At 45.4% G+C, this 24,112-nt stretch overlaps 1 protein-coding gene across 12 annotated transcripts in view; it reads right to left on the bottom strand.

Moving 5' to 3' along the window:
• Positions 1-6,225: 6,225 nt before the first annotated feature.
• The window catches only part of DGKZ (diacylglycerol kinase zeta), a 142,329-nt gene continuing 124,442 nt past the window's right edge, over positions 6,226-24,112 (bottom strand). For 11 of the 12 annotated variants that reach the window (XM_081001488.1, XM_081001485.1, XM_081001492.1 and 8 more), the window contains 9 exons: positions 21,807-21,847; positions 20,720-20,901; positions 20,053-20,084; positions 18,032-18,075; positions 15,707-15,827; positions 14,675-14,711; positions 13,833-13,932; positions 7,013-9,537; positions 6,226-6,970 (listed from right to left, as the gene is read on the bottom strand). In XM_081001488.1, coding sequence (XP_080857614.1) covers positions 9,421-9,537; positions 13,833-13,932; positions 14,675-14,711; positions 15,707-15,827; positions 18,032-18,075; positions 20,053-20,084; positions 20,720-20,901; positions 21,807-21,847 — 674 coding nt within the window. In that variant the 3' untranslated portion in view covers positions 6,226-6,970; positions 7,013-9,420. Of the gene's footprint in view, positions 6,980-7,012; positions 9,538-13,832; positions 13,933-14,674; positions 14,712-15,706; positions 15,828-18,031; positions 18,076-20,052; positions 20,085-20,719; positions 20,902-21,806; positions 21,848-24,112 lie in introns of all 12 variants that reach the window. The other variant, XM_081001482.1, reaches the window with a different exon arrangement.

Here is a 24,112-nt window from a genome sequence, read left to right on the forward strand (position 1 = left end):
GTATGCAGAGCCGCAATAGGCAGAGTTCCAATGAGTACTTTACTTCTGCGTGGCTTCTTTTTCAGTTTGCACTTCAATATATGGGGGATCAACAAATTTTCTTCTCATATGTTTCAGCACTCAGAGACCGGTGCCTGATTTGAGACACCACAGCAAACTTTGTTTTGTGGAAACTGAGCTTCCAAGCATATAAGCAAACCATGGTTTACTGCTGCTTGTCTGCAGGGCCTTAGTATGGGGTGCTGCTGGTGCTGCCACAGAAGCACTTTCAAGGCCCAGGCTCGGGCTGTAAACTCTTGAAAAGATGACTGTTGCCAAACAGTCCTTTGTCCCTCTTGATCCCTCAACCTGCATCTGATGCCTGAAGCTGCCAACATCAGAGGTAACCAATGAGAGTTAAGTTTTGCAGTGTTACTTTGGATTAGTGTATGAATAGTTCCATTCTGGTAGTGTTTATATCAATTTTGATCTAGATATTCACTCTTTCTTTCCCTATACTGCATATACTCCTTTGATTTAAACTACTGTATTCGGATTTCTGGGTTATGCTGGTTGCTGGACAGTCAAGGGCTGGTCATTTTCCCACAGTTGCTTAGACCATCTGAACCATATTATCAGTAGTTTAGTGCCTGGGGAGGCAGGCCAAAGTTGCCAAACTCTACTCCCAAGGAGACCACCCACAGGGGTGATGTGTAGGGGACACATCAGCAGAGAGTAATTGGACAGAACCCCCTTTACTACTGGACTACAGGGTTCGCACTGCAGTGGAGGACCACCTCTTGTTGCATTTGGTACCCTGGGTTTACCCTTGTAACTCTGATGAGAAGGTATGGGAAGGCATTTTTATTTATTTTTTAAATAATATTTATTAATTTTCAACCATTTAAACACAACAAAGCAGAAAGACAAAGAAAGAAAAGAAAGAAAGAACAAAAAAACACACATAAAACTGACAAAGCAAAACACAAACCATTTCAAACACAAAACAATTTCAATGTCTTCTCTTTCATTCCCTTATTTCCGCGACCTCCTCACACCTCCCTTTTTGTTTTCCACTTCTATTAATTATTTCAGCAATTCCTTTCCATCTTCCTCTGTTTTCTATCCTATAATTATCTTAACATATTCTAGCCTTATTTTCCCTTTAATACACTATTAATCTATTTATACTTGATTCCTTATAGCATTTCTACTAAAGCCATATAACTTCATTCCAACATTTTTCTAACATTCATTATTTTTACAGTATTTCTATAAATAGTCTTGAACTTTTTCCAGTCTTCTTCCACCAACTCTTCTCCCTGGTCTCGGATTTCTGCCAGTCGTTTCCGCCAATTCCATATAGTCCATCAACTTCATCTGCCATTCTTCCCGAATGGATAAATCTTGTGTCATTTTTGAAGAGGTGGTGCTAGCCTGAGAAAGCACTTGGGATGTATCATCAAGCCAGTTGACCGATCTCCTTGCCTGGACGCCATGTGTCCTGCTCCTGGATTGGTCTGGAGGTGGGTGCTTCTTAGTGTTTGCCCACACTGAGGCAGACATAAACAGAACTGCCAGTGACATCGGTAGCAGCTTTGCATGTGGATTTTGTCTTGGGTGGGGGCAGGTGCTTGGTGGGGTGGAGCTTGCTCTTTGCCATGATCTGACCACTGAGGCATTGCTGGAGGACACTGCAAGAGGGTGTTTGACCACTGGTATTCATAAGACATCACTCATTATCTGCTATCCTGTCTGTTATGTAGACACCCAGGAAATTGCTAAATTGTTGTGGCGATTCAGGTTTAATCAGAACTCAAGCTGGATTTGAGTTTGTTGGTGTCCCTGCTAACTTCTCTCCATTTCCATTATGGATGTTGGCTTAAATTATTGGTGTATGTTCTGTATTATTTTATTGATGCTATTGCTTAAAGTTTATCCTGGCCTTTGGCTAGAACAATAAACTGATGGACTGAACTAAGAAGTACTGCCATTCATAAAATATTGTATTTCACAGCCTGGTTTTTAAGCCTTTTCTACTTCACCTAGAAGAGCATAATGTGTACTAATTCAAATGAGAGCACTTGGAACCCCCATGTTGCTCATCCAGTTCTAGTGACTGGCCTCAGTCCGGTTGTTGTAGGGATAGCCAAAATGATCTTCTCTGGATGTTTTGGACTCCAAGCTGCCATCAGCAAAGGCCAGCGTAGTCAATGGTCATGGATGATAGGAGCTGTTTTCCAACAACAACTGGAGGGCTACTGGTTCCCTAGTTCTGAGCCTCAGACACTTAATGTGTGTAACAAGCAGTGGCTTTGAATGGTGGCATATCTCCCCATGCACATCCAAAGATGCAAATCGTGGAACTGGGCTGGTGTAAAAAGTCTTGTTATGCTGCACTGGCAAGCAGCAAAACTGCTGAAGCTGCGTGGCAAAGTATGGAATACTGGCTCAGTTGCCTGAGCAACAAGAATAAATTTCTCGCTCCAGCAGATCAGAGAAACAAGAATTGCAAATGGGCATGAAAAAGTGGTAGTCCCCTGCCTCTGGCATGAATGTTTTTTTGTGCCGCTTGAAATGGCAACCCTTACAGTGCAAACCAAATCTTGGGAGATGAAGAAAAAAGCATAGCAGTAGTAGTATTTGGCAAGTTCAGTGGGACCCTAATGAGCATACAGTAAGGTTGATGGGGGGCATGGATTCATTCTTAAGCACACCTGCACCATGCAGAGAAGTCTGTTTCTCCTTTGCTGAATGGGGATAAATAACTTCATATGGTTCTTTAGTGCTGAGTATACATGAAGCAAAACTAAGCACTCAATGAATTTTCTCTCTCTTGCTAGTGCTGTTGATCTCTGCAAATTTTGAGGAACTCTACTGATCAACTTAGGAAAGCTAAAATGCATTCTTTGAAGTAAGCTATCATGGTTAGGAGAAAATGACATCCTCTTAATGAAATAGCAACATTGAATGTAGTCTGGGGCTTGGAAGAGCTGTCTGCAGACAAATGCCAGCTCCCTCGGCCTGAAAGTGGAGATGAGCGCCACACCCCATAGTCGAATTCGACTGGACTTAATTGTCCAGGGGTCCTTTACCTTTTGCTGCATAACTGAAAAGGCATTCATGGATGGGTGATGCAATCTTTGAACATGAAAGTTTCTGAAAGAAAAGTGGAGCTGCAGAGAAGTAGCCATGGAGGTCCAGGCTGTTGTTTTCTTGGAGAACACAAACCCATGTCCAGGTTTCTTCAGAAGTGGAGCAGGATCACAGTGGTAGAAGGGTGGGGAAAGATCAGCCAAGATCACACTGCCCGTTTGCTTCAATGTTTGCTTCAAGAGCAAACTGCCTGTTTGTCAAAATGTGAATATGTTAGTGGAAGTGTGACAGTGTGCTCAGGGTGTAAAAAGCCTTGGCTTGGTCTTTTGTATTCTGGATGGGAAGAAAAACATAGGTCTGAACACTAGCTCTCTTGTGCATGCTGTCATTCATTTATGGCAAGTTTTCCTGGTTAATTAAGGTGCTGGCAGGATATACATCCAGGCTAGGCTCTGCTGCACACAGATGTACTTGGCACATGAAAGCATGGCCTTGTACTTTTGATTTGCTTGGCTTTGTCTGTTGCCTCCCTTTCCCCCCCTCCCCACTCCCCTCTGCTTGTCTACAAATTGCAGGAGTCTTCCTCGCACAAATGCACAGTTTCCTAAAGGCCATGGGAAGCCATATGAATGCAATGCCACTTTTGAAGACTGATACCCTTCTCAGTAGCATGTGATAGCTGTAATCCTACGAGAACAGAATTCTAGCTAGAATTGTACCCAAGCTATTAGAAAGTGTGAAGTGGTTCTAACCTGGGACTTGCTAAGAAGAAACATGGTGAAATCAAAATATATGGAGTTTTAGGCACTAAAATATGTAGGCCTCCCCCCCCCCCATGGCATAGCTTACAACTGTGGAGTCGTAATCTGGTGAACCGGGTTTGCTTTCCCGCTCCTCCACATGCAGCTGCTGGGTGACCTTGGGCTAGTCACACTTCTCTGACGTCTCTCAGCCTCACTCACCTCACAGTGTTTGTTGTGGAGGAAGAAGGGAAAGGAGAATGTTAGCCGCTTTGAGACTCCTTAGGGTAGTGATAAAGCGGATATCAAATCCAAACTCTTCTTCTTCAACTGTGCTCTTGGAACTGCATGGGCAGGTATGTTGTGCACAACTACACACATAGTCCTACTGCTACCTTTTTCATGGAATGGCATCATCTGAAGCACTTAAGTGGAAAACACCCAAGGGATCCTAGTACACACAGGCAATTTCAAAGGTTAGAGTGAAGAACTAAATTGGACATCTTCTGGCTGTCCAAAGGAGAAAAGGTAATTGCTACATTACAATAAATGTCTTTTCCCCATGATTAGTTTGCAGAAGCTTTTTAAAGTCCTGCATTTTAAGGTATGTTCAAATGCCATGTATTACTTACGAAATATGCAGTCTGGTAGGTTCCCCAGAATTTTACTGAATGCACAGCACTAGTACAGAGCAGCCATCCTTGCTATGGAGCATTTGGATGCATTTGGATCCAAAATCTCCCCCCAAAATATTGAGAATTATGGAGAGGGAAACTGTTAAAAAGGAGGCGGAAATGAGATATTCCCCCCAAATATGAGTCAGCAAGCTAAGCTGGGAGCAGAATTACAATCAGACCTCAGTCTTAAGTTTGAAACCGCATATCCTTTTAGGAGATATGACCAGGCAATTTATGGGCAGGGTAGTGAATGCCAAAGAGTTCTTTTGAGGAGCTCCAAAATAAACATTGATTAAAAATTCCAAGCTATATTATGAAAAAGAAAATCTACTGCAAATGAAAAAGGAAAGTCTGATTCATGTGTGCAAGCTCACTCGCAGGAGCCTGCTACCCCCCTGCCAGAATAAAATTGATGATGCAGCCTTCTGGGAGTCCCTGCCCTATACTTCAGGCGCAAAGCTGATCACCACAGTTAAGCAGGGAATTCTCCACTATTCTTCATGCCAGATTGCAGCTGCAATCTAAAACTACATTTACATGGAAGTAAACCCTGCTAGAAATAAGTGTGAACTAAAGAGGAGGGGAAGATGCATGTGTGAAAAGGGTACGTATTTTTGGATGTAGTGTTGCTTGCAGCTGAAAAGGCTCTTCATCCCTGGACAAAACATCTTTCTTCTAATCCTGTTCAATATTCATACCTTTTTGAGAGGTTCTTTTTCTGATGGTGAGGTCTGCTTTTATTTCACAAGGAAACCCTTCCCTCAAATGAAGTAGGTTGTTTGTCTACTGAGTGCATACCACAATAAATTGTAACGTTTAAAAAGTTTCCCCAAGACTGTTTTTTTGCAACAACATGTTAAGATGACAACTGTTCCAGGAAGCTGCATGAGGTTTATATGATGCAATATAACAACAGCTTCCCAAGTGTGCATTTGAATCCACAGTAACGTGTTAAGAAACTGTTACCTGCAATGGCATAGACAGTGGGACGGAAACATAAATGTACATAGGCACTGTAATGTCACATTGTCCACAACTGTCATTCCCACAACACACAGGTGGAAGCTGCATGTCACAGTAAGCTATCAGCCATGGTTTATGGTGCAAAAGCAAATCGTGCCCACTTTGCTCCTCCCTGGTAGTGCACGGAAGAAACATGATGTTTGGGCCTGGCATTGCATCTGACTGAACCAGGGACCATAGTTTGCTTTTTGCTCAGACAAACCACAACAGGTAAGAACAAACGTTGGCTTATCATTGTGGTTTGTCTGGAGCAAAAGAAACCACAATTCCTGGTTCTGACATTACCATACGTCAGGAATAATGGTTTGTTTCTTCCACATGCTAGCAGTGAGGAACAAAGCAGGCCCATGGGTTGGAATACATGGCAGAAAAAGATTTGAGAACCTGCCAGCAGTTCCACATTCTAAGCTTACAATGCCTACAACAGGTACAGAGAGACAAGGAAACTAAAGGAAGCTGGGCAATCTGATCTGCTGTTTCCACTTCTCCAAAGTGGCTGGGGAAACCCAGCCAGATGGGCGTGGTATAAATAATAAAATTATTATTATTACTAATACTTAGGCTGAGAAGCCATTCCAAACAATGTGTACATCAATGTATGTGGGGAGCCCCTGTTCACAAAAGGGACATAACACCGGGTTTTCTTGGGGCACAGAAGACCTTGTCTATTATAAACCCCACTCACCGCAGGCAGAAAGAGGGAGAAGAAGTAAAATGTCCATCCTTATATTTTAATGGCAAAACCCAACAAAACATTTAAACTGTCAGAGAAAAGCCAACGGAAGCACACGCTTCCAATACAGTTACAAAAATAATAATAATACAGTCCATCAAAAGTGTCCTAATAGTCTGAATCTAGGAGACAGGAAGTAGGTATTGCACAGGGGAGGAAAAAAAGAAGATCCACCCTCAAACACATTCCTCCCCCTTGGAAGTAAAACAAGCCAAGATTTGAATTGCACAGCAACTCGGCTTAGGACACGCACGCGTGCACAAACACACATACAGAGGAAACGGGGGGAACAGTGTGCTTTGGAACTACCTGTACAAAGTTTAAGAATACATATAAAAGGAGAGAAGGAGAGACGGCAGGCCTGTGGGATATGAATGCTTCCAGGGGGCTCTCCTGTACATCCAGCTATAGAAGACCACTTTTCACAATTTAAGACGACCAAAGCATGAGCCCTGACGCAGCTCGGAAGGGGGAGGGCCCTGTGTGTCTTTCTGCGGTGTCAGACCCTTCTCTTCCACCTCACCTGCAAGATCCATTACTGGCTTGGCCAAAAGACACGGCTGATCCAGGCAGGAAGCTTGGCTGCGCCCTGGCACTAATTGCCAGAAGAGCCTTGGGTGTTTTGCCATAGCTCTGGAGAGGAAGGCAGGGAAATATAGTGTGTGCCACAGATATAAGAGTATCTGAATGAATGTCTGGTTTAGGCCAAGTCCACGGTTCACCTGTGTTTCCTCCGCACCTGGTGGGCTGGTTCCCCGACACACCTGGGAACTGGGCCCAGAGTGCTGTGTTTGGGTGTGGCCACACCTGGGGAGAAGAACACTGCTAGGTGGGAATGTGGATTCAAACAAACACATGGGCATGTTCCGAAGTCTCAGGTGCTGTTGAGGATTGTCAATGCTTCTAATCATAGACAGGAGCATTAGGTACAGAAAGGAAAGTCAGTCTTGGAGGAGGATAGGATTCCAGGCAGATGCAAGTTATTTCCTAATAGAGGATAGCTGGAGAGATGTAGCAAGCTCCTAATCTTCCTGAGTCTTCCGAAACATAACAGGCCTTTGCAGTTCTTTCCCCCAAATTCAAACCCCTTGCATCTATAGTAAACAAAGATTAGGTTTGTGTGCAGACTTCCTTTACCCACCAGCTTGTCCATGACTCCTATGCCGTCTAAGATGCACCAATGCAAAAAAGAGAAAGGGGGGGGACTGAGCAAATGCTTCTTTTGCAAACCCCTATAGCTCAATGCTCTTTTGCTTTCCAATGTTGTCACTATCCCATAGAAAACCATTAGTCTTCTAAACTGTTTCAGAACACTGCTTGCAGCCTCACTGAGGCTAAGTTCTTGCTGCAAACTGGAGATTTAAACTTACATAAAACAAATTTCATCCACTGCCAGCCTGCTTTTCCTTAGACTAAGCAGAGCTCTCAGCTCCCTAAATTTCTGACAGGACTGCCTGTTTATAGGATTGCAAACTGCCCTACTAAAAGTCAGCTGGGCGTCTCTGTTGTTTTTGCTCCCACTCCTGGCTACCTGCTCAATGTATTTCAAGGATGACAAATTAGCTTTATTGCAGCTAGAGACATGCAACTGGTTAAATGCAACTGATCCAGAAGACTCTGGAGAAACCACAGGGCTGGAAGCAAGACTCCCAGTATCCATTGCCAGAGCATGTTGAGGAATGAGTTTCTTCAACATTAGGTGACTGCCTTTTTGTGCATATGCTGGAGAGACCTGGATAAATAAACTGCTTGGCATAAAAACCCCCAGATCAGCTTGCAATAGTGCTGAAGATTCCTGAATATCGTAAAGGGTATGGATACCAAATTACAATAATTCAGGGTAAGTCTTGGCAGTGGGACTGCAGGGGAAGTTGAAGGTGTGCATGTGTATGCCTAGGCTGGATCAAGGAATAAATTGTGAAGACTATTCTTGTTCAGAAAAGGAACTGGGGAGGGGGACAGTTCCATCCCTTACCACTAGCGACTGGTCCCTTGACAAATGGATAGTGTGATATTACCACTGGCTGATGCACTTGCTTCTCTATACTGCAATGTATGATCTATAGCAAAAGCCCTTAGTTCCTACTGGTGATAAGAGCTGATGGCCTATTCAGGGTGGGCTTTGAGCGCCCCTCTCAGCAAACCTTAACACGTTTCGCACACATTCACAATAAGTTGCTGTCTCCTCGATCACAGAGTGTGAAAGGGAGAGAGAGAGCAGCATGTAAGAATGGAGGCAAAAAAATCCCTCCAACCAAACAAAAAAGTAGGAAAGATTGGAAGGAGGCACTTTCTTCTTCTTCAAAATTTCTGGTGCAGCAGACTCAAAAGTCAGCTTGGAGCAGCTTGCTCTTACTTGCAGAGAGGGATGAATGCATGTGGTGTGGTCCTCCCTGGACATACCAGGCACTTTCATCCTGTTACATAGGCACCCCTTACACATGGGACATACAGTATGGGGCCAAAGGGCAAGGGGAGTGGGGAAAGGGCAGATGCGGAGGATATGTTGTGCTGAGGCTGCAAGACTTGCCCATGACTATTTTTGTGAGTAGTCTGGCTGCTTGCCACTGCGGCTGCCACCCAAGGTTCACACCAGTAACGGATCCCAGTGATGTGCGGATGGCAGAGGCAGGGGTGCAATACACCGCCAGCATTTCCATCCCTACGTTCTGCCTCGTCTCAAGAACTGCGGCAGCAACTTTCCAGTAACAGGATATTATCACCAGGGCAATGGGCACAGCTCTTGGTCACACTACCGAGAAAGTCAGGACCCGTTGCTGGAGAAAGTGTGGGGACTCTAAAACAGCAGGGACTCTGCCCCTTGGAGACCTCGCATGCCAGGTGGCAGGGCCCCCCAAGAGGGGCTCCGACAGTGGTTGGAAGACACCAAGGTCTTCCTTCCCAGTGCTTCGAGGGAGCAGCAGGGCCCTCTGTAGGAGCTGGAGGCAGACAGGAAGGGAGCATTAGGCAGCAGAGCCCATCCATGGAATGTGGTGGTGGGGAACGTGGAGTCAGCGCTGCTCAACACCCACTGCACAAATAACAGTGCCACGGCCAAGCCCAAACAAAGCCCCCAATCCTCTCCATGCTGGATATTCAAGGGAAGGCTGGCCAGGCTCCTGTGCCACTCTACTCCTGTTCCCCAAGGCAGGGATAAGGCATGCTCTGAGCACTACACGGCTGTCTCCTGGTCCTCCCGCTGGATCATCTGGTAGTGCTGACGGTTTTCGAGGTAGGCAGCCAGGTCAGGGTCATTTGCCTTCTCAGCTCTGTGCTTGGGTGTATCTCCCTGCAAGAGGGAAAACAAAAGGCAACAGCAAGTTATTTATTTTAATTTACTTATCTACTGCATTTGTGCCCCGCCTTTCCTCCAAGGGGCTCAAGTTGGCATCCTCCCTGCTCCCCACCCCTGATTCTATCCTCACAACTGCCCTGTGAAGAAGCAGTGATTGGTCCAGGGACCTCCAGTGAGCTTCACGATGGAATGGAGTGGGGACCTGAAGTCTGACAACCCAAAATCCTAGTGGAACAATACACCACATGACCAGCGGGCCTTCATCTCCTCTTCAGAGTAACCTGTTCGGCAGCAAATCTGCTGTGAGCCATTATACTGAGTATTACCCAATCGCAAGATTTAGAGGCAAGCTTGAATTCCCGCCATTGTTTATATAGGTGTTTAGGAATTTGTTTATTTACCCCATGTGAGCAACTTGCACCATCAATGAAATATTAAACACTAAGATCAACCACAGAATTGCAGATTCAAACGAAATAAAAATACTTAAGAGCTCTTACTTAAAAGTAAGGTATTTGCCTGGGGCCAAAATGGCCTCAATGTGGGTGCCAGACAAGCTTTCCTAGGGTGAGCATCTCTCAGCCAGGGCATCACCACCAAAAAGGTCCTCTCCTTAGTAACCACCCACAAACATTGCATTTGGGGAGACCCTGCTTTTACTTTTAGGCTTCATATTATCCCCATAGGCACACATCTGGCTTTTGGGGGGTACTGCGTGTGTGGGTCTTCATTCAGTCCCCCTCCCCTGCCATGAACACACTAGGAAAGACTAAGAGAAGTATCCAAGGACAGTGGAATGTGATATTCTGGGGTGGGGGAGGATGTGGAGAGAGAGAGAGAGAGAGAGAGAGAGAGAGAGAGAGAGAGAAGAAGAAATCTCATCCTCTCTCCCCCTTTGAAGCCCCTTTTTACAATTTCTGCTGTCCTCAGAACAACACGGAAGGCAATCTTACTCGGCTACAAGTGATCGCCAAAGAAGACGACTGCCAAAGATTGCTTTAAAATATATAGGTAATGATAAAGCTCAGAAAAGTTATATTCTACTGAGCTTTAAAACTACCCAAAGACGCCACACCAGATAGCCAAATTCTACTATAAACAACACAATCACGGCTGAGCAGCATTCGGCGACCGTTTAAAGCCCTGGCGACATTATGTGTAATTTTCTGCACATGGTGTGGGGTAGGGAAGAGTCTGCAGGAAGGGACTTCCCACGAGTTAAGAGAAGCAAGCGAGGGCCTCTGGTATGGGCCTCTGGAGGGACATACCGCTTAGCCTGGAATATCTATGTGCAAATGCAAGCATGAGCAGAAAAAGACTCCGAGCCCTTAGAAAAACGTTTGTGGCTGAGATCTATTAAGTCGAGTGTTGCCTCAAGGAGGAGCAGGAGGAGGAGGGGCGAGACTAGAAACCAAAGGAGCATGTTGGGAAGGAATGCTTAGGGATCTCTGGGAGATTAACAGCTGACAGCTAGATAAGTCCTCAAGGACCTGTTTGCATGCTCCTGCCACCCCCCCTTCCCCCAAACCCAGTTGCTGGGAAAATAAAATAAAGGCCTGCGTTTGAATATCCTCACTACCAATTGCATTGACAGGAAAAAAGGTGATTGCCTTGCACAGTTGTACAATGAAACCTTGCCATAGGCAGCTTATTTTCCTGGCCTGCAGAAGCCAGGATAATCCAAGCAAAAAGAGTGGGGGTGGGCTGGGGTGAGGTGTGTGTCTGGGGAGTGCCCTGAAATACCATCTCCTCCACCTCCCACCCCCACCAGCAGCCTTACTAGAGCTCCTGGTCCCTGCGGAGGCTCACATTTCACGAACTTATTGCAGCCATCTGGACTGCGTCCACTAATGAACTCCTACACTCCATAAAAAGCAAATCTGTTAACAGCTTTCAGCCATGTCTCCCCCTCCCTCCCCCCTCTCCCATTCCACAAGCCTCTGCCCCCCCTTCCCCTCATTAACTACCCCCACCCTCCACCAGCACGGAGCAAACTCTGCTGCTGAGAAAGGCCAAGGAAACCTGGCTCTCTGCCGTCTCCATTGAAAGTGGGAGAGGACAGGCCTTCTACGCTGGGCCCTCGCATCCCAGTGGGGAGAAGGCAGCAAGGAAGGAAGGGACCCCGAGACAGTCGCCGGCCATATTTCACAGGGGTGCACAATGGCTTAGATGCAGAGGTTCTCTCTCTCTCTCTCTCTCTCTCTCTCTCTCTCTCTCTCTCTCACACACACACACACACACACACACACACACACACACAGAGTTGTAAATACAAGCACAAGCTCCACTGGCACCTCCCCCCCCAAAAAAAGGATGGAGAGACAAAGGCAGAGCAAAGGTCATGCACAAACCTTCCCCACAAAGAGGAGACACAGGTTCACATGCAAGAAAAGAGAAGGCAGACATAGCTGTAGCACTGCGCAAGGTACCACTGCCAGCACCAAAGGTTTTGCTGAATGAAAGATGATTTTCTCTTGCAACAAGGAAAACAAGCAGAGAGCTTCTCTACTTGACCATGCAGCATTTAAGCTTGGAATCAGAACTTCAAAGGCGCCTCCCCTCCACTGCCCCTGCAGCCGCATAATTCGATGATGGGGGCAACGTGGACCAAGTCTCTGCTCAAGACATGCTAGTACTATTGGTAAAGAACGAGGGCTCATAAATTCACACAATGCAGTTTCCTCTGTCGGCTTGAGAAGCAGCATGGGTTCCCAGCATATGCCTTATTAAAGTAGGTAGGCATGTTGAAACTTATGGCACGATGGTAGCCAGGCTGCGTTGTGCCCGTGGCAAATGCAGGAAGCCGTATTAAGAGAGGGTCACCAACCCAGACGTGTGTTCTGTCTCAGAAATGCAAACCCTGCTGGCTGGAGGGCCAGAACCCATTTCTATGAGCAGGGGGAAAGGGGCATTCTTACTTCACACAGTGAAAAAGCCCTACAAGCTTCAGTATGCTGGCCAGTCTCAAAATATCACCTTCCTCTCTCACCTTGGTCCTCTTTTTCCCATTTCCATGGCTGCTCAAGTTCTGCTTCCAGCTAAAGTCACTTTTGCTTGGGTTGCATCCTGATTCCTGAGCCATTGGCGAAAGGTTAGGGGAGCAAGCGAGTTGCCAAGAATTGGCTATAAAACAACTTCACGCAGTTGGCAAAGGGTTTTTATTGCTTGTCTGAAACGCTCCAATGCTTTTATAGCTCCATTAGCATCGACTTCGGTCAGGTGAACTCACAAGCCCCAGGAGCTTTTGGCTTCATGGCATGAAGCATCCCCACTGGCTGGGCTTATTGTTCAGCTTTGGGTCACAATAACCGGCTGGCAGAAAGGCATCTCAACTGGCCAGAGAATACATGTTTGCTTCTAGTCTGCCGCTGGCCAGCCCCTGGGAGCACTGGGACCAAGGGACAGTCTCAATTCCTTCTCCATCAAGAAGGAATTCTGGCACAGAGACGAAAGTGCATCTTGTGCATTGTACTCTAAGGTGCCCAGACTCTCTGACATCAAGCGATACTCCACTTGCATATGGGGGGCAGAAGTTTACCCTACTGCTGTGGAGCTGCTCATTTGTATGCCTTTCCTGCTATGGTATCCCTCCCATGCAGGAGCCTTAATAGTCTACAGCTGGGAGAGAGGGAGAAGTCTACAGTGAGACTGTCCTTGCACTGACCTCAGGGAGTAGAAAGAGGGGAAATGAGACATTCTGGCCCCTCATTTCGAGATAGAAAAAACAACACTGGCAGCAGAAGAGATAAATTTAACTCTTTAGAAAGCTGCTGAGTTAAATACTCCAGCCCAAGCCCAGATCTACCTTCCGATTCACATTATGTCTTTTCTTCCTTGGCTCTAAAGGTAAGCATCCTAGCTTTGTATTCTCCATTCTCTTCTCAGCCAGAGCCGTCTCAGGGTCAGTTTACACGTTCGGCAGAATCTACCAGTGAAGGTCCCCCCACCCCACTGCTCTGCCCCAAAGTAAATCTACACTGCAGGACTTCACGTTGCAAATGATAGAAGTACTGTGTGCATTTGCTTATTTACATTTCCCTCTCCAGAGAAGAATATCTCCCTATACATAGAAAACTAGCATATCAGGGAGTCAACTAACCTCTGCTATTTTCCTTGGGACTCTATTGCTCTATGTCTAAGAAGTGTTTGCTTTGTTGCTGCTGCTGCTGCTGCATATAATGGCCTGAAGCAATACATATCCATGGGAGACTTCACCTGCCAAGCACAGAGGCTGCTCCCTAAGGTTTTGCTTTAGCCATTCCCAGCAAGCTCCTAGCTCAAGCTCTTACCTGCAGATCCGTTTTCATCAGTGAAGCTCCAGCCTCCACAATGTAATGGCAGATGGTACGCTGGCGGAGGGCTGCAGCCTGGTGCAAACCGGTCTCACCGCTGGAAGGAGAAGAGAATACAATGGGGGACCAGGATCAACAACAACCACGCTTAACCTACCTGCTCCAAAGAGCAAAGGGCTCCAGCAGAGGGCCTGGATGGAGCCAGTTCATTGCATTAATCTCTGCCTGGGCTTAGTGAGACCAAGAGGTGGGCAGAGTGCCATGCAAGGCGGTGGGGATGTTGGCTTCACCTATTGCTCACATCAAGATGGGATAAGGGCTGAGGGGTGACCAGGAAGTCTCTCCCTGACATCCCAGGCCCAGCCATTTTCTCCCTGAGAGCTGGAATGTCAGGGAGAGAAATCCTGGCCACCCCTCAGCCCTTCTCTCATCTTGATGTGAGCAATCATTCAGCCCGGACACTGAGGTCTATCTCTGAGGGCCTTCTGGCGGCTCCCTCCCTGCGAGAAGTGAGGTTGCAGGGAACCAGGCAGAGGGCCTTCTCGGTAGTGGTGCCCGCCCTGTGGAATGCCCTCCCACCAGATGTCAAGGAAATAAACAACTGTCTGACTTTTAGAAGACATTTGAAGGCAGCCCTGTTTAGGGAAGTTTTTAATGTTCGATATTTTATTACTATGATGATGATGATGATGATGATGATGATGATGGGAGCCGCCCAGAGTGGCTGGGGAAACCCAGCCAGATGGGTGGGGTATGTAAAAACAGCCAGCCTTCTGCCTCCTTCAGCAGCAGGCACTTATTGCTAGTAACAGAACACTAAAAACCAAAACAGAGCTTACTTTTCTTCTTCTGCAACATCCAGGATCTCTACAGGAGCTGGGGAGGAAGAGACAAAAGCAAAGCAATGAAGCCAGCCTGCCTGACATGAGCCACGCCACTCCTTATTCATTCCGCTGCAGATGGGAGAGCAGAGCCGACTCTCCCACTACGGCCTGGCAGAGCCTCTATGTAGGAGTTGGGGCTGCACATTTTTTTCATGGACATCAAAAGCCTTTGTGAAAATCAACCCCACAGCTGTTTTCCTATGTGAACAAACATTTTAATCTCCTTCAGCCATAAATTATATAGCACTCTGAATGAGCAGTGTTTACAGAACTTTTTTGCATTCACTCCACCACAGCCCTTAAAAGATGCCATTATTTGCGGTCTAAATGTGAGAGAGGGCTTTTAAATCTTGATTTTGGAAGATTTGGGGGTAGAGGGAGAGGGAAGCCAGCAAGGTGACCTGGGGTAGGATCCCAGGCTACCTATGGCATATGAGAGGGACTGCTGCTGCTGGTGGTGATGATAGCTAGAGTGAAAACCAGGCAGGTAAGCAGGCCAGATGTGAATCAGAGACATGCGTGTGTGTTGGTGTGTATGCAGATGCAGTATTTTTCATCCCAGTGGAAGGATTCCTTCCTTTCTAATGAATGGCTACTGAGTACTTCTAAGTGCAAACCCATTTTGGAAGAAAATACCTATTTTCAAAACCTCCCCCCCCCCCCCGTTTTTGCACACAGCCACTCTCAATTCCTTGGTGGGGTCAAAAGTGTAGTACAACGTTCTTGGTGCAACCCAGTGTACCACTTACTATAGTGACAATTAAGGAGAGCATCGTTGATCCCATTTTACAGATGGAAAGCTGAGGCTGAAGTAATAGTGTCTTTGCACAAGGTCATACAGTGCACTCAGAGTTAAAGATGAGAACCTATGTGAAAATTCACAACCTTTAATTCCTGGACTGCACCGATATTTGATTCTAACACTCACAGCCATCCTATGACACTAACACAACAAAACAACCCAGTGCCTTTTCTGGTCTGGCTTACCATTTTCAATTATGTATTTGACAATCTCCTTGCTCCCTGATTTGACGGCATGATGTAGAACAGTTTGGCCTGTCTGATCGCGCATCATCAAATCCCTGCCAGCCTTGTGCAGTTCTTTGAACTGCGGAAAGAAAGAACAACTTGAGATGAGCTAGACTCTTGTGAAGCAGGTTTTAAATCGAAGTGGCTTTCACAAAAGGTTAAAAACAACCCAGCAAAGATCAGGAGCAATTCATTAAAAAAAAAAAAAGGTGAACAGCTGAAGACCACTCAGAAAGGATGTTGTGTCAGGGAGAAGCATTAAAAAAATGTTTTTTCCAAACAGGTATGTGTTAATCCTCCTTTTAAAAGGTAGTAGTAATGAGCATAACCAGAGCTATGATGGCCTACCCTTGTCACCAATGTAAAACTCTTCTCATACTATGGGCATATGGAGAAAGTTGGGATAGCTCAGTTGGTAGAACATGAGACTCTTAATCTCAGGGTCGAGGGTTCGAGCCCCACACTGGGTTACAGATTCCTGGCCTGCATTGCAGGGCGTCAGAGTAGATGACCCTTTTTGGTCCCTTTCAACTTTACAATTCTGTGATTCTATTAAAAGGATCTCCTTGTAAAACAAAGTAAATACAGACTCACATAGGTGCATAATTATGCACAGTAGTAAGTTTAGAAGGAAGAGAATTAATTTTTTTTTAAAAACAGCACATGGTGAGAAATCACTCACTCTTCCTTGGTTACTTGTACCTTATAGGGTTAAAACAGACACATCATCATTGAAAAGTCACTAATAAAGGAATACCATGGTTGACTCTGTCTATTGCCGGAGTCACTTTCAGGGCTATTGAATTAAAAAATATATATACTTCCAAACTCTGAATCTGACGTGAATGAAGCAGAACATAGCAAGAGCCCTACTGGATGAAACCAAAAAGGCTATCTAGCCTAGCACCCCGTTCCCATTGGCCAACCTGAAGCTTACATGCAGGACAGAAGTGCAATTGCCTTCTCCTGCTGTTCTTCCTCAGCAACCAGCACACTGCATCTGATTCTGGAGATAGTATGCAGCAGTCATGCCTAGAAGACACTGATAGCTTTATTCCCCATTAATTTGTCTAATTTACTTTCAGCCATCCATGTTGGTGGTCATCACCACATCTTGTGGTAGTGAGAAGCACTACAGAGCATCACACTTCAGGGTGAAATTTCTCTCTATGCAAAACATTGTCCTGGTTTGCACATAATGCTAAACGGTGGTTTATTAGACCATGGCTTATCATTACATGTGAACCCATCCCACTAACTGTGGTTTGTTTGTTATGGTTAAAGGTCGCTCATTAACCATGGTTTGTAGTTGGTTTATAAATCTTTGTTAACATTAACTATAGCTTCATATTATTGTGAACCCGGACCTCCTCCTTCACTATAGTTGAGGAGCCATCACTGTGGCAAAGTTAGAGCCATGAGGGAAGAGCGGCAAAGAATTCAAGCAGCACTCAAGGCTCCACTTCTCTTACTGCTGCTGTTAACTATTCTGTGATGAAATAAACCAAGGTTCAAGTGATAAGTCTGCCAGAAGCCCCAGCTGTAAGTATGGTTTCTTATTTATTAGATTTATTGCCCACTTCTCAACGTGACATCTCATAAAAGATTACAGCAAATACAAAATACAAATTGAAAACAGATTAAAAAAAATACAAGCAAACCATGGTTTACTGTTATGTGTGAACCAGGCAATGGTGTTAAATAATCCAGAATTCTATCAGAATAGATACCAGGAGTACAATTTGACATATGTTTCCTAGCAGGGATATGTGTCTACGTTGTGGGACTGCCATGCTCCTGACTTCAAAAGGAGGAGCAAGTTGTCTCTACGCAGAAGTAACCCCATGCCAATCTCACTCCTGACTGCAGTAGGGATGGGTGTGGGATGCAGTGAGGATCCTATAAGGAACATTCAAAATGGTATTGATCTTCATGTGCACACCATCTAGGCAGTCTGATCAGATAACTAAGCACCAGTGTTTTTAAGCCTTCAAGGTGTGCTTGTGGTATCCTGGCAGCCATAGAAGGTTCCCTCAGTAGGATGTTCACTGGGCACAGGACAAGAATCCTTAAAAGCAAGCCTGCATTGCCGGAAGTTATCCATTGGTGAAGGGTAACAAGCAGGTCGTTATCAAAAAGCTAGATGGCGCTACCAGGAAACTGCAGTAGTAGCATCATCATTGTATCTGACCCTAGTCAGAGATAGGGAGACAATGCCATGGCAAAGGTCACCAGACCCTCCCTAGCTCTGCAGCTTAGTTTTTAGCACATGGTAGCTGTTACCTTGTGGAAATCGTTATTCTTGGCAGCATCTATCAAAGCATCATCTGCAAGAAGGAGACACAGGTTCAGGGTTACAAAACCAAGCAGGCGGGCAGGGAGAAGGTAGAGTGAAGGTCGGAGTGGGCAGACTGGCCAAAGAGACAGCAACTGGAAGCACTCCCACCATGTGAGCTGGGGGCTAATGAAGAAAAGGCCATGCTCATTACCCAGAGACCTCAAGGGAGATTGCCTGTGACTTTTATCTGCCCACTAAGATGTCTGGACAGTAAAAGGCAGTGGTGTACTGCTGCCAAACATCCTCTACACCTCTAGACTTTTCTGACCTCCAGTTGGAGCTGTCTGGAGTCTGGGAGAAGGAAGGACAAGAGTGGAACAGAGAGACCACAACCCAGAGTGGTGATACTTAGCATAAACACAGAACGATTTATGTTAATTCAGCATTTGTTGAGTATGCATTATCTCATTTTACTGTTTGGCTTTCCCCCTATTGCTGCTCTCCTCTTATCTACAAAGAGCGTTTGTGCTTGTGAATGTGTGTGCACAAACACATGACAGTGTATTTGCATGTGAGAGGGAGAGATGACATGTGAACATCTTGTGGACCATCACTGAATTTGATCTGCCACAGAGTGCCATGACGGTACTGAGCAACTGAGAGAATGAGAGGGATCTCGGGAGTTTGGAAGGCACCAAAAGTTGCTGTGAGGGCCCAGGCATGCATCAAGGAGGACTCACAGCTGTATAAAACCCACTGATGAATAGAAGGAACAAATAATGAAGGGAAGTCAGAGAGGTAGTGGGGTGGGGTGGGGAGTGGGAGAGGCAAGGCAACGCAGTGATGTATGGAAGGAAAGAAAGAAACATTCCAGCAGAGGGGAGGACAATTTGTCAAAGATAACTTGAAACCCGCAGGCCAATGAACAGCGAGCACGAAGAGGTGAAGCAGAAAGGGTGAGTGGAGGAGGGGGAAAGCAGGTGTCCCTGAGGGGAAAGCGTTTGGGGATGCCTCTCCATCAGTGACTCACTCACACTTCCAGGAATTAAGCTCTATTCAAGCTCCAGGAAAACATTTTCCATTTGCTCAACCAAGAGAGGCCCCTGAACTTTGCTCGCACATCCTGGAACCCTCACTGGTGCCTGGCAGAGACTAACCCTGCTCCCCAGCCATGAATCCCAAATCTCTACAGGTGGGAGATTAACTCTGCACCACGATGTTATTTCCTGACAGATTTTACAAATGAGGTGAAGAAGGAAGGTGGCTTGTTAAGTCAACGGGTGTCAGGTCTCGCCCAGCTAGTCATTCCTGCAGCTGCTCCCCGGAAGGAATTCCCTGGTCGGGGCCTCTCTGCAGCACTCAATCCATACTGCAGCAGGGATGAAGGTACTACACAAATCCGTCCCAAGCTGTACTGAAAAAATCTTTCATTCCATCCTAACCTTTTGAGGCCTCACCTTTCTGTGCAAGCACAATTGCGACACACACACACACCCTCCATCAATATGCATATTTAGATATGCACATTGAACTGATGCTTCCCAGGATTAGGTCATCAAGTTCCAACATCAACTCCCTCAATCACTGGATAGTAGCCCCATATACCCTGAGCTAAAAAAATGTGTATTTTGACTAGGAATGGCTACCAAAGCAGCTACCATGTTCCAAAAAATGCTCCTCTAACCACCAGAACTCAATTTGTCCTGGAGGACCGGCTCCCACCCTTCCCAATAGTAGAGAAGCCATGGCATGGCACAACGTTGTGTGAACATTCTGGACTAATGTGGAGAACAGTCTGTGTGAGTAAAATCTAGAAGGGCATATTAAAATGCTACATGGAAAACCATCTGCAGCATTTCACCGAAAGTGATGCTGTGTTTTACAGAAGTTAAATGTAACGTTAGACCAGGGGGTGGGGGACTGGGAGGCATGAAAATGGAGCACACAAAATTACAGGTTAGCATTCAATAATTGAGATAAGAAGGAGATATGCTGAAGGAGCACACTCAGAGTAAAACAGTCTCACCTTTGAGGGAATTGCAGCTCCCCATTTCTGAGCTGGAAAAAAAAAAGAGAAAATCAAAGCTAAGAGACTAGGTCCTTCCTAAAGCAGCTCTCTCCATCTGCTCAGCTCACCAAGAACTCTCTACCTGTCTAATTTGAAAGGGCCAATAATAGAATTAGCTGTGCTATATCAGGGATTTAGATTTCTATTCTGCTTTGCTCCATATGATAGATCCAGATGAGGGAAGCGCAGAACTGAGGTATATAGCAGGGAATTCACATCCTAGCCATCTTAGTCCTGTTCCTCTTTTTGTACCAGCTTTGTTTACATCTGCCTCCCTTTCCAGTATCAGCATAGCAGTCACGCTGCAACCCTGGCTTCGTATGCCGTAAGATCTATCGGCCACATGATCCTGAGTCAACTTCCATCCTACGAAGGTTAAAACAGATGAACTAATCGACAGCTCATCCTGGCACATCAATGGCAACGGTGTAAGACTCCCTATGCTAAAGCATTCTCCCCACCTTCACATTGAAACAGAAAGCAAACAGAAGAGGAATAATGACTGCCTGAAGGTTGAACTCTCATCCTCCGACCTGCACCCATCCTTAAGCTATTTTTCCTTGGGGTCCTTCCCTCAACCTCGCCTGGTCTTTCTTACCTCCAGGCACTAAGCAGACAGCCTCACCTGGAGACTGGTGTGGATGTTGGTGAACCTGGGAGAGCAACGTTTTGCCTTATCGGTGTTGAGGGCACATCAACAAGGTCAGGCATGGCAGGAGATGTGCCCACTGTCTGGGTGCGCACCAGTTCTGGGTCCAACACAAAAAGCTCATCCTGAGAGATCTCCGTCACATAGTTGAGATGTTCCTGAGAAAGTACAAGTCAATCATTTTATGGATAGGATTTCTTCATGGTAAACAGTTATTAAAGAAGGGGTCTCTGTGTGTATTTTAAGATAATATGCAATGTGGATTTTCAAGATGGGAGTTCAGCGATTTGAACAAAATCCTGGGAAATTTGTTTTTTTCCTTAAAAGAAAGCAAGATTTCAATTTTGTTGGTCGTGGGAACAGGACTGGAGATATAAGAAAATTTGCCTCCATAAATTTAGAAAAAACGTAAAGGATACAGAATCCAAAGTGGAATTTTGGCAATCTGTTTATATAATATATATTCTCTCCAACTCTGCTCTCTGCTTATCCAACAGAGTCAGTTCTATTTTCCTAGACCCCAGAAAAAAAGAGAAAAACCCACACAAAGTGACAGTTACAAATTCTACAATGAAAATTATACTGAAAATTGGAAATTTGTGCACCAATTTATTTCTATTGAAGAATTTTAGCTCTTTTGTTTCAGAATTTTAAACATAACAAAGCTCCAGATCTCGTGGCCACAGCTGTGAATCCTGCATTATATGGTTTACACATGTAATACACTAGAGCTACAGGGTAACTATGTAATGTCACTGGGGACAAATAAATAATTACTTTTATTTCAGGTCTAATGTATGTACTAGCCTTTCCAAACCTCCCTAGTTTCCTGGGCATTATTCTCTAGTGACACGCCACCCTAAATATCTCTTTTTGGATGCACAGAAAATGAAAATATCTGACCTCAAGACTGAATCCCTTTATTAAATAAATATAATGGCAGGGGCCTGAGACATTCTGAAGGAAATGAAAACCAAGTTGCAAGCAGCAATGTATTCCATGGGCAGCATGGAGGCAGACAGTCTCAGATTCCAGTGTCTCTTGAGAACAAACTGGAACTCACCTGGGCACGGTCTATTCTGTAAAACCGATCTGCTGTAGTTGCTGCAAGAGAGGAAGAGAAGGACACGGAGTGTATAGCGTCTATATATAGCCCTATTCAAAGAAATTCACGTAACATCTTAGCAACCCTTACAACAACTGTGTGATATAGATCCAATATTAGATCTGCGCCTGGACTATGAGGGTGATAAAGCAGAGGATGGTTATAAATCAGAGATTAATAGCATGCTTAAGGACACCTAGTGAGTTCTCACCTGAGGGGAGATTTGAACCAGAGGCAATCCCTGATTTATAGCTCGGTCTCTTACATTACAATCCTATATATGGCTACTCAGAAGACAGTTTCAAAAGGGCTTACTACTGGGTAAGTTAGTATAGAACTGCAACCTTAGTCACTCTCAAATTTGGGTTAGTGGAACTAACTAGAGAGAGGACAGGAAAAGCAGAACTAGTTCATGAATTATACTTGATGCATATCAAGCATGTCAGCTGTAAAAGGGAGGTAGATATGACACAACAGCAGAAGATTCCAAACTGGCAGAGTGCTATTGTACTTTGTTCAGCTTGCCAGACAGTTGTCTCCCCCACCCCTTGTGGGCCAGGTGGGGGAGACAGGTGGGCATACCTATCAATCACCTGAGACCTTTTGTTTCTGCATGTGGGGGCCTTCAGTCTCCACCCCTCAAAGCACTATCTTGCCCAGAGCAATGCTTTACAATCCTTACTGTGGCTCCTTTTGAGAAAACAATTCAACAATGCCCACTGCCCTTTTGGATGGCAGGTTTAGCAACATTCCAACTCAAAAATACCTAGTGGGAATTCAGGATTATTTTAATTTTTTGTTTCTTTTTGTATGACTGTTGTTTGATGAAATATGCCCAAATGATTTGCGTCTCTTCATGTATTTCTATATGTACTGAATTGTGGGGCGCAACGGCCTTGAGCAATAAATTGTTATCTTCCTCACAGCTTTGAAAGGGGTTTCTGAAGATCTGATAATCAGCTGATTGTCAGATCTTACAAACAACAACAACCTTCCAAGTGCTATCTTGCTCAGTCCTTTGAAAGAAGCTTTGCAGTCGCAACCAATAAGTTGTTTAGGCACTGGGCTTGCAAGTTCCTCACCCTCCAGACCTTATCAAGGAGGGCCATGAATGCTTGTTGTTACCAGGTCCATTTGTGGTGACTATGCTGCAAGCTGGCGGGCAGCGATCCAAGAGACACTTGTAAGAATGAAACAGCTGCATTTCACATAGTACCAACAACAACAGAAGACAACTTTCCAAAATGCAGCTGCTGAATCTTCATCACAGAAATACTACCTTGAGGGAACACGAGCAAATGAGCAACAACATTGCATTTACTTTGCTATAATCAGATCATTTGGCAAGGACCTTCCATTTGAGCAGTAGTGGCCTTTAGCATCAAAGGACCAACTAAACCCAAACAATATATATGCAGACAGGATGTTACCACGAGCAACGGATAGAAAGGCAATTAAAGGGGGTCCCCCCAAAAAACTTTTTTTTGTGCCACCAGAAGTAAAGAGTACTTTTTTTGTATGCTGAGCAGCAGAGGGAAGTTTCCCAAATCTGCTTTGCAGCTGCTGTGGGACTTCCCTGTGCGTTTGGATGATCTGCTTGCAGGTGTGGGAACTCTTGCCCTTCGCAACACAATGATCCACATTTAAGAAGTCGCCATGGGAGTTTGCTATCTTCCATATTGTGAGGATACACAATACATTTATATAAATGGTACACACCGAGTCAACAGGATAGCTTCTAAAGTTCTGAACTTGGTACTGGCAAAATTGATTTCCTAGTCAATATATAGATCTCTCTCTGTTTGGGTAGCTTAACTACTTCTTTTCTCATGCACTCTGGTTGGATCAATAGACAGATGGAGCAAGTAGATAGGATTATCCTAACCACGGTATTGCCAGTCCTTCTTGTCACAGAGCACCTGTCAGATGCTTTAAAAAATCACATTGGCAGAGCAATCCAAACTGTGGCTGGACAAAGAGCAGGGAGTGGCTGAATGTACAGCTCCATTGCTCCCAACAGACAGGCAGAAGGCGGGCAGGTGGAGAGGCAAAAGCTTGAGTTTACACCAGCCTAGTCCTGCTGTAACGATCAGGCCTAGATTGAGTGTGACGCCATCAAATGGTAGCAGTGGGGCTGGCCTAGGATCCAGGGCCAGCCCAGCTCCTCTCTGCCCCTGAATTGCCCCATTTGGAGCTGTGCGTGGGTTGCCACCAGCAAGAAACCACAGGTGGTTTTTCCAATCTCCCTCTCTTTCAGCAGGCGG

This window comes from Podarcis pityusensis, assembly GCF_964106645.2.
Source record: "Podarcis pityusensis genome assembly, chromosome: 1".
NCBI classification, from domain to species: domain Eukaryota; kingdom Metazoa; phylum Chordata; class Lepidosauria; order Squamata; family Lacertidae; genus Podarcis; species Podarcis pityusensis.